Below are 17,224 nucleotides of genomic sequence, written 5' to 3'. Positions count from 1 at the left end.
ATTCACATGTTTGCCGTGGAAAAGAAGGAATCAGACCACTTACAGATGGAGGTTGCCTTCTCTTCGGAGCAAAATTTTCAGAGCTGAAACACTGTAATTACGTGCTTTCATGCCTTTTATAAAAGTGTGTTTTTCTGGTTAGTCAGAAACCAATATTTTCCCTGAGCGCCCAACCTTTGGTGCGTTGCATTGCAGCCACTTCTCCTTGCCCTTTTGCTGTGAGCTACTGCTGACGGTGATTGCTGTTGCCTGACACTTAGCTCACAATTTCTTTACCCTTTTGCCATGCCGGGTGCAGCTACTGCTATATTTGACTTCATGTTTTCCTGATCGACATTTACTTTGTGCAGTTGCTACTGCAGCTGTATATTAGTGCTCATGGAGAGATGAGACGCAGCAGTGTTTCAAGAATTATTCTTTATAAGGAGTTCGACTGACTTTAGACTTTAATATTGATGCTCCTCTGATCTTACTCATTTCCAGGAACTCTTTATGGGCTCTGATAGGTTAGGTTTGTAGTAGAAAGTATAGGGGTGGTGTAACAATAGCCCCAACAGTGCAGGGGGGGCCTAAGCTCCAGGGAGCCCCTTCTGCCCCTGGACAGAGAGCTCCTGACCCGGTCCAGAGCGTGAGGGCCCCTCTTTTTGTACTTTGCAAAGGGTCCCCTAAAGTTATGTTACACCACTGTAGAACAGAGACCAATTCCTTTATAGAATGAGCCATATTTTGTTGTAATGATGACTTTAACCATATTTTTATGGTGTCTGCAATCAGAATATTTAATTTACCAATTGAATAAAAAGGCAAAAAGAAAGAATGTACTACTCTCTTAATAAGGTATATAGGTTTTAAAAGTTTCCTAAAACTCTCATCATTGACTGAACTTAAAAGAAATTGATGACAATGATTGATTTGATTTGAGCTGGTTTCCATTCATAGATGATGCAAAGATCTGTTGCATAGAAGAAGGAAGAGAATATAGCGTAGAGGTGAAGTCAATTCTTGCAAGTAAAAAGGTTGAACTTGTACTGAAGAGCATATTTTGACTCTTACGACACTATCCTACCCTTCATCACAAACCGTATCATCTTTCTATGGTGCATTTACTTGTTCTTCTTCCTCTACATGTCTAATGGTTGCCAGCTGCCTGTCCGTACCTACAGAACAGTTCTCTGCTGACCCAAATTAGTCACCTGCTACAGCCAGCATGTGCTCTGGTTACTGCTTGCTGGTAATCCTCTACTGCCCGTCCACAACTGTTTTTGCTGGCTGTCTCTTCTATTGTGTCTTAAAATAGAATTATTGCAGACATATAATCCATTTCTGTGGCCACTTGCATTTCATATTAGCACATGATGTCACAGATTTGTTGGAGAGCTCCATCATCAGGTTATTCACCCCAGAGGTTTTGATTCCCTTCCTTTCAAGAGATGAGAGCACTTGAGATATACTCTGTCTCCTTTCCCTTCTCCACCCACAGCTTTATTATTTTAATCTACTGTTCAGTTTCATATTTTACATATCCATCTGATATCAACCCTTCCTTTTCTTGCAGGACCTATTGATAATCTGGATATATCCACAATTCTTAGCCACTTGCTTGAGTACTTCTTGCTTTGCCTGCATGCTCACTAAATAGTTCCTTCCAAGCTCAAGTTGCATAAAATCGGAGAATGTAAACATAGACATAGGTGGGTGAAACACACTTTGTATTATGAATGGGACTTCTTCTGTTGAATTCTTAGAAAGTTTGCTGAACATTAACTAGGACACAGACAAGCAAGTCTGGGGGGTTCCTTACTTCACTGCCATTCCTATGACCAAAATGTCGTTTACGGCAGAGAAATAATCAGGCGTGTCTGCTTCCTGAATGTTATTCAAATAACCTGTAAGTCTTCCAGAACTTTTTATGAGCTGCCTGAAGCATGATCTGGAATGCAACCCAGTCTCCAGACAAAGGTTCCAAGCATCTCAAAAACATAAGAGTTATAGAGTGTTTTAAATGTAAATTTGTTAAGAGGAGATCTCAAATATGACTTTCACTTGCTATGAAAAAAATAAATTATGAGATCTTAGTAGCAGTAAAATAATAATGGGACTAAGGGATGTCACAAACAGGACTATCGTGTCTTCTTTATCACCAGTAATCTTGCGAATATACCCCATTGTCACCTGCATTGAGCATCCCTTGCATACAGCTTTTTAAAATGGTATTTTTAGCAATAACTTATGATTGAAGAAATGAAGGGGCAATTTTGGCTGGTGGTAGTGACAGAATCAGAGTAAGTGGTCATGGGGTGTGGGGCGCCAAAAATTATTGTTACACTGGGCGCCATCGGTGCTAATGCCAGCCCTGCTCCTATTTGTGCTTACTTGGTTTAGTATTCACTATTGTGTGTCTTTTACCAATGTATATGTACATTTGTATACAATATTCTTCCACAAACCTGTTGTGTGTGTTTATTGGTCATTGGTCTAGTTATGTTTCCTTTCCCAGTTTCCTTTCCCAATGTAAGGGAAACTCTTTTGGAGCGTGGGTGTCTGGTGACATTGAGGGTGGGTTGTGTCATGCAGATATCCATTGCTCAGGGAATTTGCACCACAATTCTGCTACAAATATTTTTGTGCTGACCTTGTGCATGGAAGACCAGAAAATAGTACATTGATGAAGTGACCTCTGGTTTTGAGTTAAACAATGTTACTTTAATTAAACACTCACTATCTCAAAACTTTCCATTACCTCATGGATTTGGTTACACCTCATTGCTATATAATTTGAAGTCAATCGTTCTCTACTTCCCTTCAAGTCTCCTCCTGGCTCGTGTCTAGCTCCATAATCAATTCTTGAATCTTCTTTCAGAAAAAGCCAAACACTTTTGTTTATGCCAGACTTCTTATTTTCTCTGTGCCCTACAAAAATAGCACTCTTGAATCCATGTGTCTTTTCTATGAAGGTCATTGGACAGTTTGTTCTGTTATACACCGATACTACCGCACAGGTGCGACTATACCAACAAGGGAAAATCTGTAAAGTGTTCCATCCTAGGAATGGAGTTAAACAAGGGTGTTTGTTGGCCCCGCTTTTGTTCTCTTTAGTATCCTGTCCTTGTGAATGTCCTGCCATTATCTTGCCCCCTGCTCAGCCAGTGTGAATGTGGTATGTGCTGCATGGAATGGTGGAGGGATGATGCATATTGGAATGTTGGGTGCCTGTGAGGTGAAGTGTGACAGTTGGAGAATGGGCTGAGCAGCAGGGAGGCTGCTTCTGGTGGCGCTGATTCACTACAACTCCTCTACATGTAACCTACTTCAATAAATCTACTTAATCTACATCCTACCTGCGTGGACCTCATTACTATATTCTCCTTGTACATTAATGACCTCTATGGATCAGTAAGGACAGCTGCTGAGGATATCGGTTGACAAATTACTTTAAAATCACAGCTTTATTATATGACAATGACGCAATCTTGATTGCCAAAGCAGTAACTGGCCTGCAAGCCCAACTAATAGCCATGGAAACATACTGTAAAATAAATCAATTAAAAGTCAACAATGGGGAAACTAAACTTATTACAATCAAAACAAACAAAAAGAAAAAATATATGTTCCGTGTAAATGGCTTAATTTTAGAAGACGTGCAATCCTTTAAACATTTGGAGGTAGAAATAAACAAAATCTAAATTGGTCCTCACATATTCAAACTACTCACGCAAAAGCATAGGCGTCAGCACATGGCAATACAAAAATGGTAAGGAAACATGGCAATCGTTTCTCCAATCATATTGACAAAGTCTTTTTTAGGGGTGGGCTGATCTCACCAGTTTCACTCTGCGGAATTCTGTGGAGTTACATGAGGGGGCAGAATCTGCTTGCCACACTCCTCACACATTTTTTTGCACCAAGAGCTTGTCCGCGCTGTAAAATCAGCATGGACGGCACAATGTGGCGCACCAAAGGGTGCTGTTTCTTTGCTGCCACTCACATACATTTTCTACTTGAGCGGCAGCTCTCTCACTGCGAATGCCCATGTTGAGAAAATCGTGCTATGGGAAGCCAATTCTCACTTTTGCATGCCAACTTATCATTGGGGAGCCACGTGCGAGAAAAAGCTTCACCATGTAGACGTTGGCGGAGTTTTGCCATAACTCCTCATTACAAGCAAAACACGGAGTGGGCAAATTCTGCAAACTCAAGTTAGAGCAGATTTATTGCCCATCCCAGCAAAAATAGGAAGTCAAATTGCCTACGGTGCAGAACTCAGGGTTTGAACAAGAGTGCTAATCTTGGAAGTCGCTTTGAAAGAAAATTCTGGAAAACATTTCTTAACCTCCCAAATATTTTTCCCACCGCTATCCTGCAATCAGATGTGGGTTATACCTCTATAGAAAAAAAAAGCCAGATGGCCCCATGAAATAAGGTCTAAGGCTAAGATCATGTCAAAACAGCTTGGTGTTTGGGCTTGGGACGAACACTTCAAACTGAACAGTAAATCCTTGTTCATCACTCTCTGGCTCAAAGAAAGAAAGAGGCTCAACTTGGTATTATTCCAGGCCCTGAACAACCTTCAAATGATCTCAACGAGATAAATAAACTTTACAATCATTAAACACTGTGTGCAGGTGGCAAAAGAACAGAGACTGGATGCACTATAACATTTTTCCTATACTGCCCATAGAGGTTTGTTTGATCCATCGCTGAACGCACAGCGGTGTCTAACCCTGCTGACAAACCACATAGAAAGGAGGCGTTTGCATTGGCAAGAGGAGGTTGTCTGTTAAACAAAACTCAGATTAGGAGAAATACTGCGGTCTCTGCTAATTGCATCTGTGGTATCCCAGATGACCTGAAGCACCCTTATTAGACTGGCCTCTGTACAGTTCCATAAGATTGAGCACTATTAGTGAGATACCTAAACAAGAACGCTTAGATGAGCCGGCTAGGACCATAAAGTAATATAACTGGGGCAATGCATGTTATGGTTTTTGGATCAATAAAAAGGCCCACCGTTTTTAAGACCTTTTTACATTTTTAATCAAGTGATTACTAGTCCTTTTAAAGGTGTGTCTATCTGCCAATTGTAATACTTAGTTCTTAATATTTTACATTGTTTATGTGTCACTTTGCAATTTATGCATTTTTCTTGTGTGAAAGGCAGCCCTGCTTTGCATGTGGGTCGAGATCACTGTAAATAAATTCAGATTCAAAATTCTATCACAGAACAGTTTCCTCATAAACTATAATTTTGGTCCCTCATTCCAATATATATTTTCAGAAATTGAGTGTTACACGTGTTTAATTTACTAGATTTTCATGATTTTATTTTGGAAACGTCTTTTGACCGAGCTGAGCATTTTCTCGTTTCCAGTTCTATTTTTCTGTAGCAATATATGCCACAGGAATGCAACTTCTGCCTATGTTTTTCAAGGGTGAGCAAGAATGAAGATGGTTGTGGTAGTGCATAATTTGTCAAAAGCCAATGTACAGTGTAGTGTTCAATGGAAAAAGGACCTCCTTCGTGTCAAATGTGTGTTAGTTTATGATCTCCCCTCAGTGCTTAATTTGCACTGTCTCATCAGGAGGTCACTGCAGCTTGCACAAACCAATGCCCCTGCCAGCACTGCTAATGACAGTACCAAGCAAACTACTAATCCTCACACTCCTAGAACTGTGACAATTCGGACTATTTCAGGACTCCAAAGCTATAAAAACGGCTTGGGCGGCAGGTAATAGTAATTTTTAATGTATATTGAATTAACAATTAGCTGTGAGTTGTGTTCATCTCTAAATTGGCCAGACACCGCCACCTTGTGGTAGACTGTCACTGTGTTGACCATTTATTGCTGGTGCCCAGCACCGGAAACCACCATCTCAAATTAAGCACTGCCTCCCCTTTAGCTGCTGGTTAGCAAATAGTTACCTAAATATCTGAGGATAAGGCACCACTTGTTCAGCTAGGAAACAATATGAGTTTTTTGTAGTGTATTTCTTTATTTCTGTTCATCTCGTTTGAGGTGATTTTTTTCATGAAGGCACGTGAAAAGCCATGCCTTCAAGTAATCAGAATGCTTACAATAATAGTCCACCTTTATCGCAGGCAGGTGGACTAGAATAGTTTGGAGAAGTCATCAGCAAGTGGTATATGGCAGAATAAGTCATCCTGCCAGGCCTGCTGCACAGATGTATGCAGAGTGACTCCTGGCTCCTGGCTGTGAAAGAGTGGCTGATTTTCTCCCAATAGCATAGATATTGCAAAGCATCTTTGCACGGTTTCTAACCAGCAAAAACACTCCAGCCTATGAGCTGATTAGCTTCAAGCGATTAACCACTTCACAACTAGGCTGAAGCAATCTCGCCTTTGTTCCCATACAAAACTCATCAGTTTAATCTAGCCTTCAAGCGCCTTCTGGGCATTTCCATTTTCTATCATGGGTAATTGTGTTCGTTCAATGAACAGTGCTTTGGGACTTAAAATGGCACATAAATAAATAATATTTTTGCTTCAGGGGCCCTCCCATAAACTCTGTCAACACTGGACCGTTGTCCCTGTTGTTTTGGCGAGAACTTAATGACTGTGGGCAACAGAGACAAAGACTGCACATTGGCTTAGGACAGCAGCCAGATCAGTTACCATGGTGCTTACAGTCACAGATCAGTAGACGGCAGATGGAATGATCTACATGTCTACCTCATTTCTAGTGATTGCAAGCATATAGGGATGGTGTTTGTGATCATAAGCACTATGTGGATGGTGTCTCCCTGCAGTTACACAGTGCACCAAAACTTGTTTAAGCTTTGGTCCATCAGCCCAGACACAAGTGACAAAGTCAATGAAGGCTCATTAGTGCCAAAGCCCAGTATGGTTCATCTGATTTGCACCTTAGTTCAAACAACAAAAACACAACATGAACACTACACACTACCTGAAAGTCAACAGCGCAAAGCTTAGAATAGTCAATTCAATCTTCAATTTTTCGCAGGGAAGAGGTTTATGTTTATTGATATGCATAGTGCACAACTGTTAATAAATACAGAAAAATAGCAGTGTAAAACAATTTGTTAATATAATGACATAAATCTTTGGAGCAACATTTACCCAGCTGTGGTACAGAATAACCGTGGAGCTAGCCTGCACATCTTCAGGCAAAACAGACCTCTGTGGCCATACTCACACTTGAGTGAATTTGAAAATTTCCAGAGTACTGCCAATAGCTTCATACTAAGTTAAATGTGCCCGTGTGCATCCTGAAGGGATGTCAAGATCACTTAAAATGCACGCGGAATCTAAAATTCGCTCCAGTGCACAAATAACTAGAATTGGTCTACAATGTATGGTCTATCCGTGAAATGATACAGGCAGCTTATATGGTGTGTAGGAACACTTCTTAGGTAACTTAGGTCCCAGGCTGTGGTGAAAATTGCATTATGCTGGCTTAATTTGTGTAATCTTGTAAGTTTTGTGTTACTCTTGTTATGCAAAATTCCTGAAATAAGGCTCTGACACTACATTGCGTAATTACACAATGTTTACAGTACATCATTGATCAAACAGGAACAACACAAATATAAGAGCACAACCAGCTTTTGTTTGTAGTGCTCTTGCTTTATTGCACTATTTTGTAGTTCCAAATGGATCCTCATGTCCAAAGTGGACGCGAGAACGCATTTCATGCTAAAATACAGCAGAAAATACCAGGTTTACATTTTGCTAATTTATGTATAATTTGACAATAAAATGTAATTTAATTACACAAAATCGAATACAGCAATTTTGCACACCACGAGTCCAAATACCTAGGTGGGGATGGAGCATATGGTGCACATGATTCTAAGGTAAACTAGAGGAAAATAACTTTGTAGTGAGAATAGCCATTTTTGCCTCAAGGTTTATCCGAAGTAAAAACATCATCTGTAGGATTTCTTAATTCTTCACAGCACATCAGTTTCTGTATCCAGTACAAATGCCAGCATTGAGAAAAGGGGAAGTGAGAAAGAAGTACTTACAGAACTCGCATCTGCTTTAGTCCTGAAAAGTCATTCTTATTGATTCGTGTGATGTTGTTGCCGTTCAATTCCCTATAGGTTTAAACAGAAGAAAGATGCATTAAAATCATGATATAAAATCATAAACATCCTCCTATCTTAGAGTCTCAAGAAGCACATGGGTCTTTGGTCAAGTGGTTGCCATCTAATATGTGATGACATGCATTGAAGAGTGAAAGAGGATCACTTGCATTTTATTTATCTAAAGCATACAGGTTCAATAATGTTCTTGTATTCTGTCATGCCAAATAAACAATTCATCAACAGAACTGCACAAGAACTACTTCCAAAATTCTCTTGCATTATGCTCTGCACATTAGCTCACAGTTACTCTTTATCTTTATAATGGATATTTAGAGAGGTCTGATGTTTTCACTTGCACTGTTTTTGATCTGATCAATTTTCTTGGGTATTAGACCGCTGACAGTGTAGTCTTTCATATGATTCACAATCCTTTACTTCTTAAGCTCATCAGTTTTTTCTGGTTGGAGGGTCCTGACCACCATGTGTCTAAAATACTTACGCAAAACAATGCCATTTTTTCATTTTAATGAAATGGTAGCCAGTCCAACTCATGCAAAGGGTTCAGCACTTGATGTACTAGTATTTGCAAGAGTAAAGTTGTTGTGGGTTCAACATACTTTGTCACTAGGATAGTCTGATCACTAAGCAATCAACGTCTCGGTTCCGAGTCCTAATTGATTATCCATAGAGCAGGGTTTCATTGGTAAACAAGAATTATGTTAATGTTGGGCAGGTAAAATTAAGCATCCTGTAAATATTTGCCTAGACCAGATCGTTCTTGGAGGTAAGTGATGACAATAACCCACTACTAATCACACACAGGTTAACATCAGCGAACAACCAACATATTATTTGATGGTAGCCCCAGATGTTCACAAAAGGCAGCACAGATACAGAATGCACTATGATGTGATAATAATAGCTGTGAGTACTATACCAATGCCCATTTCTTAACATAACATTGCGTTAGTCCTTACAAGCAAAAGTACACAGAATTCTTTGATGCCATATACAAAACCATTGACTTTGGAATTCTTTAAAATGGCTCCAAAAGGTGAAATTAATACTTGTCATGATTTTCCTCATATGGTTGGCATTTCTCATTAAACAGAACTCACGATGGGCTAAGCAGTCCTTAAATTAGGCCATGCAACACAACAATATTGTTTCTTAAAAAACTGCCACCTTTAATTTACGTTTTCCAATTTGAAACCTGGAGTGAAGCCTGAGTGAGGAGTTTTTCTAACTAGCCTTAGGTGACCTGGAAAGGAAATACCCTGCGGGACGTCGCTGGCAACTTAAGGTGCATATTTTCTATTTTTTTATACTTTCCCCTCCTGTGCTCTCCCTCCTGTGCGCCCACCCTTCCACGCTCCACTATCTTTTGTATGTGGCGGCAGCGAAGAACAAAAAACATCGCTTGGTGAGCACCAAATGCCATGCATAAATGATGGGAGGAGCAGAGAATCCTTGACAGGTCATTCATCTCATTTAACAAAGAACATTGCAATAGGAGCAAGATTAAACATGTCAACCATTGAATGGTGTTTTTAGAAACACAATAAAAAGGTCAGTGGATAGTAAGCAAAAGAAATAAAAGTACTCTAAAGGGTTAATTGAGAGTTTCGGGAGCGGGTGGTACGCCACAGCTGTGCCCCACACCTCCGAGACTCGCCACCCACCCACCCACGGTGGCGTGACTGTGCCTCTTTCAAGGCGGAAGTGCTTTTGAAAAAAGCACCGCACAACAAGGTTCCTGCACGGCATGGACTCGAAAGTCCCCGCCGTGCAGGAACTGGTTTGCATGCACACAGGGGCACAAGTTATGCTCCCTTTGTGCAGCCGCATGTGGAGGAGGGCAGGGTGTACATGGAGGAGGAATCTCCATAACACCACAGACGGTGAGGCAACTCGTAACACGCTTGGCAGTACCGAGGAGGTCCAACCAAGCATATTTCAGCCTCTGACCACTGTGCCACCTCCAGGGAATGGTCCCAGGCCAGTCCGACCGCCACACTCGTAATGGAGCAGTCGCTGGCCAGCTACTATCACACATCGCAAGTCTGGCAGTCCTCAGTGTGCTCTTCTCCTCACTCACTTACATAGAAAAAGAGATTTCCATGCTAAGCCTGTAAAAAGTGCTCATGTACCTTTAGAAGTAAATGACAACAGTGCAGTACTCGACTCAAAGTCAATCACATAAGCAACAATATTAACATAACATTTATTTGTAAAGTGGTACTAATTTATGGATCTTGGAAAACTGAAAGACGGAGAAGCATTAGTCCTCAGAGTAGCCAAGCCCAGAAATATTCCAAGTTTACACATAATTTTACATTGAAGCCACGAATACAATGAAAAGTTTTGGTAAGTATGTTTTGTTTTAGTACATGATTTCTATGTATCACACAAGTAAAGGTCTGTGTTATTTTATCCACTGCATAATCATTGCAAAGTGTTTTGCTAAATCTCACACTTACACTTCCTATCATTTGGTGTCATACAGAATTAATAATATTCATAATATTAGACAATATGATCTCTATTTATTTTTCATGAAGGGTGGAACTAATTAATGTGTTCATACTATGTCACTCATGAGACATGCTCTATCCATCACTAACCAGTGAAATAAATGTGAGAGTAGCGACTCATATTTTCTACCGGTATATATATTGTCCATAGAGTGACTATAATTAATTAGTTGAAGAAAAAAACAATCCTACCAAACATGGCCAAAACAAATTGGATTTATGAATGGTGTTTAGGATTTGGGAAGAGCAAAACTAAGAGAGTGGTGACATGCCACTTTCTGTAAAATATGAAAAGACCATCCCAGTCAATATTTCACACGGTATTACCAGCTTCAGCAGCCATTAATGAAGGGTTCCACCTGAACGCCCAAATCAAGGCATAAGAGTAGGAACACAAAAATGTCAACTATTAATGTCTATACTTAAAGTACTTTTGCACTGAAATAGTGGAATATTGTGCTTATATGTGCAGAGAGGTTAAAAACGTATAATTGTATGTTGGGAAGACATTGGTAGGATAAGGAATGTAACTGCACATTTGTCAAGTATTTCACTAAAATTGTCAATAATGTATGATGCTCAGACAATATGCCTGATTGAAGTGGGTTGATCTTCCTCAAAGGTTTTCAATATGAACATTTTAGACTTCTAATGGGAACCAATCGTAATTTAGATTACATATGTGTTTCAGAACTCCCGACAAGATGTGCTTGAACAGAATGAAAGGAATATTAGGCACAAGGAAGAAAGAACCAAGAACACAATCTGAGTTCTAAGACAGCATGTTCACACAGTTCAAAAACTCCATTTAGAGAGAAAGTCTACGAAATTCCTCAGCCCTACCAGTTAGTAAGTCTCCATTGCATACATCAGTTTCACTTACAACTTTATAGTTTCTTTAAAACAAACACCACTTTTCTCGCATTGTATATGAAAAGAAAATGTAACTCAGAAGTTTGTTTCTAACAAACAAGCAAAACACTAAATCACAATGAACAAAAAGAAAAAGGCATTTGTACCCTCATGACAGAATTGCATTTAAGAATGCCCAATTCGAGCACGAGCTGCACAGTATAATGATGCAAAGCTGCATTTAACAGTAATTTTGAATCTCTGTTAATTGTTTTTTAACCAATTACTCATTTACCTACGTATAGAACACTTGACATGGGGAGTATGAACGCCATGCAGGATGGCCTCTCTATGATCCTGCTCCGCAGTGACAGACATGGAACACTTTCAAAATGGCACAGGAGTGTTAGTTTTTGTAATAAAAGAATAAATATGGCCATCAGCGAGCTGATCTAGAACCTGACGGGCGTTCTTTATGGTGCTGGAAGGATAAACACTGTCATGAAGGTCTGACAAGAGTTTCAGCAGCCATTTTACAAAATGATGGTTTGACAAATTCCGGCATAATTGCGCTGAAGTACTTTTATTCTTTTTGATTATCTCCTAGTTTGAGTGGACAAGTTGCATCATTTCCTAAAGATACTGATTTATTATTCTGCAAAGAAGTATGGCTTTGTCTTGTCTGTCTTTATCTTCGTGTTTTCAGGGGAACATATCTGCACTTGGAAATCTCTTTTAGAGAAGCTGCAAAGTTTATATGGCGACCAGTTGGTCCGTTTATGAAGAGAATAAAACACCTGAAAATGTCTACTAATCTGCTCACTAAGCTCACACATATGATACATATTCACGGAAATATCATAGTTTCGATTTGAATTTAAACATGGAGGAAAATGCAGCTCAAAAGTTAGATGTTATTACTGTGGACATTCTTAAAGACTGAGCATCTAATAAAACACCAGCAATAGTGTTAACTAATAAAATTCCCAAGGAAAATCCACCTTCTTCTGTCAAACCCCTACCAGTTTCAATAGAATTAATCTTGGAAGAAATTGTAGCTCTAAAACCTTTTAAGGAAGAAACTAATAAACAGTTGAACAGCTTGGTGAGAAGGAGTCTTTTACAAAGAAAAAGAGTTACAGAATTGAACAAAAAGTGATTGATTTGCAAAGAAGATGATAAAAAAAACCTCTGCATTCCAAATTGGAAATTCTCAAAAAAATGTAGAAGAGCTTCATAATAGGAATAGAAGAAACAAGTTCACAATTTATGGGATTACAGAAAGCACATTGGAAGTGATTCCATACAATTCTTCAAAAACAAAACTTTATACCAAATATTATGGTTTCACCTGGTTCGATTTGTCTAAATATTTAAAGAGTTCATAGACTTGGATTGAAATCTGAAACTACACCTAGATGGCAGTTAGAATGAAAAAGTTCTTAGATTTGAGTGTGAAGCTAAGAACCATCAAGGCCAGAGTTGGCCTGATACAGCTGTGTCATTCTAAAAATACTTATAAAGACAAAGCAGTCACATTTGATGAGCCTTCCAAACTTTAAAAAAATCCTATTTGATCGCTGAAAGAGGAGATAGAGACTTCTAAAACGAAGCTGTCTCTTTAAATTATTGTGAACATTGCTTGTATGAGAATTGCTGTTAGGGTTTGTCATGAAATAATATTTTGATGAACTAATATATTTGTTTTTATACTGGGTCTTAGTTTATTCAAATGTCTCATTAAAATCTCTGCATAATCACAGAGTCCATGCGTCCTGAGCAAAGCTGAATCATCTCTGTCTTTTGTTGTCTCCCTACCCCACAAATATATATCTTTCATTCAGGCATTTTTTTATTTTTTATTTATATGGCATGTACTGTCTGCTCTGCATTGAGCAATAACTTTCGCTTCGTTTTTATACTTGTTTATTAAATTACTTATTCATTACACTTTTCATTTAGAACACGTTGTGCAATTTATATGTATGGAACTAATATTAAGATTTTCATATGTATTAAATATTACCCATTCAATCTCACTGGATGCATTTTGGTTTTTGACATATTAGACTCTCTATCTCTCTTTCTAGTTCAAATTCGTAGAATGTTAAAGGGTTGGGGAACCTAGTACAGAGAGAAGGATTATAGTCACACTTAGTTAAGCTGAAAACAGTTATAGCCATAATACAGAAATGACATTTTCCAGAGAGGGAAACATTGAAATTCCGAATGCATTAGGTTGGTGAAGTATTTATGTCATCTGCTGTGCAGAAGAAAATGGAAGTATAATCCTTTGTAATAAAAATGTTGACATCTCAAAAGAAGGATGCTGAGAGTAGATGGATTTTTTTTAATTACTTAGTAATAAAATACCACTTACAACCGTTAATGTTTATGGCCCTACATCAATCAATAACTCCTTCTCTAATAATATTACTAGATACATTTTAAATGACATTGGAGAATATTTCACTATGAAAGCTGATTGTTATCAGATAATGGATCCCATCATTGATAGAAATTCCAGAAATAAATATATATATACAACAAAATGCATAAGAGATTCCATTTAGCTGTTATCCAAAATCTTTGATTGCTGTGTGGCAACATTGTAACCCTACTTTAAGGGAATATACATTTTTGTTCTTGGGCATATCACACACAGTCCAATATTGATTATTCATTTATGAGTAAAAGTCTACCCAGAATCTTCTCAATGTAGAAATCATAGCTATTATTAATTCCAATCATTACACAAAAGGAAGCAAAAAACCCCGGAACTCTAATCATTCATATGTACAATTTTGTATATGGGTCTTTAGAGCTAAAACAACACCATGCAGATGAGTGAAAATTACTGTCACAGGAATTATAAGAAAGAACAGATTTTGTTCATTTGTTATAAATATTTATTTGCTAATTGTGTTGTTTTAGCTCTAAAGACCCATATACAAAATTGTACATATGAATGATTAGAGTGCCAGGGTTTTCGCTTAGTTTTGTGTATACATCGAAAAAGTCACTGTGTGTCTTGTGTTTATCGATACTCTAGGTAGTGGGGTATCTTACCCTGAGTGGCACCTACTAGACTTTTGGTGTATAATACACCTATGTGACATACTATCCGAGTGTACCAGTGTCTGACAATTTTTTTTTGAAGTGTGACATTGTAACCACCACTAACTTGTGTGCCCCTTTATATTAATTCTAATCATATGACTGTAATTATTGATTATGAATTTATTCAGTTTCAACAATATCGTAGAAGATGGAGATTTAACAATTCATTACTATTAGATCTCTTTAATGATGAACTGTGCAAAAGCGCTATTAAATATCCATATAATGACCTATTATCTGGAATTCTTTTAAAGCATCTGCATGGGGTCTTGCTATTAAATTTGTAGGGCCAAAGAAGCAGGAAATCAAAAAAGAATCAATGTTATTTTAAATACTATTAAACAGATTGAGTATGTTTATTATCATTCTAATTCTCAGGATTACTTAAATGAACTAATAGAAGCTAAATTGCAATGTAATATAAATTCCACAAAGAAAGCATCCTCTTTTTTGCAACAATGATATTTCAGATACCATGGGGGGTCCATATAAGGCAGTGAACCTATTAGTGAACTATTTAAAAAGTAAGAGTTAAATTGAATAATTCATACAAATAATAGGGCTAAAACGTGTATTTCAGAAGCCAAAGACAAGTATGTCTTAAATTAATTGTGTAACATTTTATAAAGAAGTTTATATTTCAGAACAAAATCATTCAGAGGTACAAGTGAATAGTTATTTAAATTCGATCTAGAAGCCTAGAATGGATGGCATTGACCAATTCCTATTGGAAACAGATATATCAAGTAATGAAGTAAGCAAAGTAATTAAATTACTAAAAGAAGGGAAAGCTCTAGGACCAGAAGACCAATTGTTTCTTACACTCCTAGATTAATATCATATCTTTACAACTCCAAGTATGCTAAGGGCACATTCAAGAGGCAATGGTATGTCTGATTCCAAAAAGAGAACAGCGATTTTAAGCTTTGTAATAATTACAGACCAATTTCTTTATTGTTGACTATAAAATATTTTCAAAGATTTTGTCTCTAGCGGTTGATTCTATAATACCTAAATTAGTCAGAATGGAGCAAGTTTGATTTGTAAAAGGTCAACTTTCTTCTCAAAAAATTCTAAGTAAGGCATCAAAGCTATCTTATACATTAGCTGGAACTGCATTGGATGCTAAGAATGTATTTAACAGAGTTGCTTGCCAATTTATGTTTAAATCCTTGGGATGGTTGTGGTTTGACAACATTTACATTTGATCTAATTTTTTAATGCTTCCCCAGAGCTGCTATTTTTGCAAATGGTATTTTGTCAAATTATTTTACATTGCAATGGGGAGTCAGACAAGTTTTCCCTTTATTACTAGTTCTTTTTATTATTACAATTATTAAATTCGACAAAATGCTGAAACTTCAGGTTTCATGTATGGTGATTCTCAATTGAAATTACAGGTATATATATGCACATGATATCCTTCTCTACATCTCTAACTGACAAGTCAATTGCCAGTTTTAAAGAAGAAGCACAAACAGTTTCCTATGTACCAGATTATATATTGATCTTAGATAAATATTTAAGATTATAAATTACAAATTAGGTTAAAGGAACTATTTAAAATAAATGTTGGTAAACTCTCAAAAAATAGGAAGATTAAAATTTGAACTGGAATCCATTACTTCTGTCTTGGTGGGGTTTATTAAACTCTATTAAGATAATGCTTTGCCCTTATATATAATACATCACTTCCATGATTCCAGTCCAGAACCCTTCTGTATTTTTCTAGTAAATAGAATCAATTATAATAAAATTCTTATGCATTAAGAAAAAATCAACCCTCTTGATTTTAAAGATGAATAAAGAACAGCAGGAATACATTTCCCAAATTTGCAAAGAGTTCGTAATCCATTTTGTTTAAAAAGTTGCACATTTTTTAAAACTTAATGATGTCTAGCAAAACATTTATGGGTGAATATTGAACATTTTTTTCATAAATCCTTTCTTATTCTGGGAACACGTACTGGTAGGCCATCTTATTTCCTGTAACTTCTTGTAAATTATTAAAACCTTTTTTATTCTCTCTTTAATGCAGATGTTAGGCACTCCTTTTTATGGTATAACAAAAATATTAAATTTAACAGCAGAACAATATTTTGAAAAAAATGGAGGGAGAAAAGTCTCAAATGGGTGCACTACCTATCAGATTGTGACAAACTTTTATCTTCTGCAAGCGCCCAAAATACTTGTAAGTTATTGAAATTATTTGCAAAGAAATATGGCATATTAATGGGAATTATTGGCAAATCTATTTTGCTCTATCAAATAAAAGTAATTTAAACCAAAACGATGATAGAATACTTCCAATAATGAGGCTACATTGCAAGGCCTCATTAATTTACAGGCAGTTTAAGGTACCCAATGGAGTCAGATTAACATTAAAATTGAGTTGAAATAGGAAGAAGCTTTTAGAGTGAAGTGGTACATAGATTGTTGGAATATAATATGGGAGAAAATTCATAAAATATCTTGAGCAGCTAATCCAACCCAAACATTAAATTCTGTTCATAGCAGAATGCTAATAACACCATTTTCTTTGCAAAATGGAAAGTTGAATCAATGTTGATCTTTTAATGAATAGTAAAGTGACCCGAAGCATATGTTATTTACTTGTTCATGTATATAACATTTTTGAGAAATGGGTTGGA

The 17,224-nt window shown here is 37.3% G+C and overlaps 1 protein-coding gene across 1 annotated transcript in view; it reads right to left on the bottom strand.

Moving 5' to 3' along the window:
- The window catches only part of SLIT1 (slit guidance ligand 1), an 842,620-nt gene that overhangs the window by 729,114 nt on the left and 96,282 nt on the right, over positions 1–17,224 (bottom strand). Inside the window, exon 2 of the mRNA XM_086922632.1 lies at positions 8,005–8,076. Coding sequence (XP_086778758.1) covers positions 8,005–8,076 — 72 coding nt within the window. The remainder of the gene's footprint in view (positions 1–8,004; positions 8,077–17,224) is intronic.

The sequence above is a fragment of the Lissotriton vulgaris genome, chromosome 5 (genome assembly GCF_964263255.1).
Source record: "Lissotriton vulgaris chromosome 5, aLisVul1.2, whole genome shotgun sequence".
Classification (NCBI taxonomy): Eukaryota; Metazoa; Chordata; class Amphibia; order Caudata; family Salamandridae; genus Lissotriton; species Lissotriton vulgaris.
The sequence above is the reverse complement of the archived record's forward strand: the minus strand, read 5'-3'. Positions and strand labels throughout refer to the sequence as shown.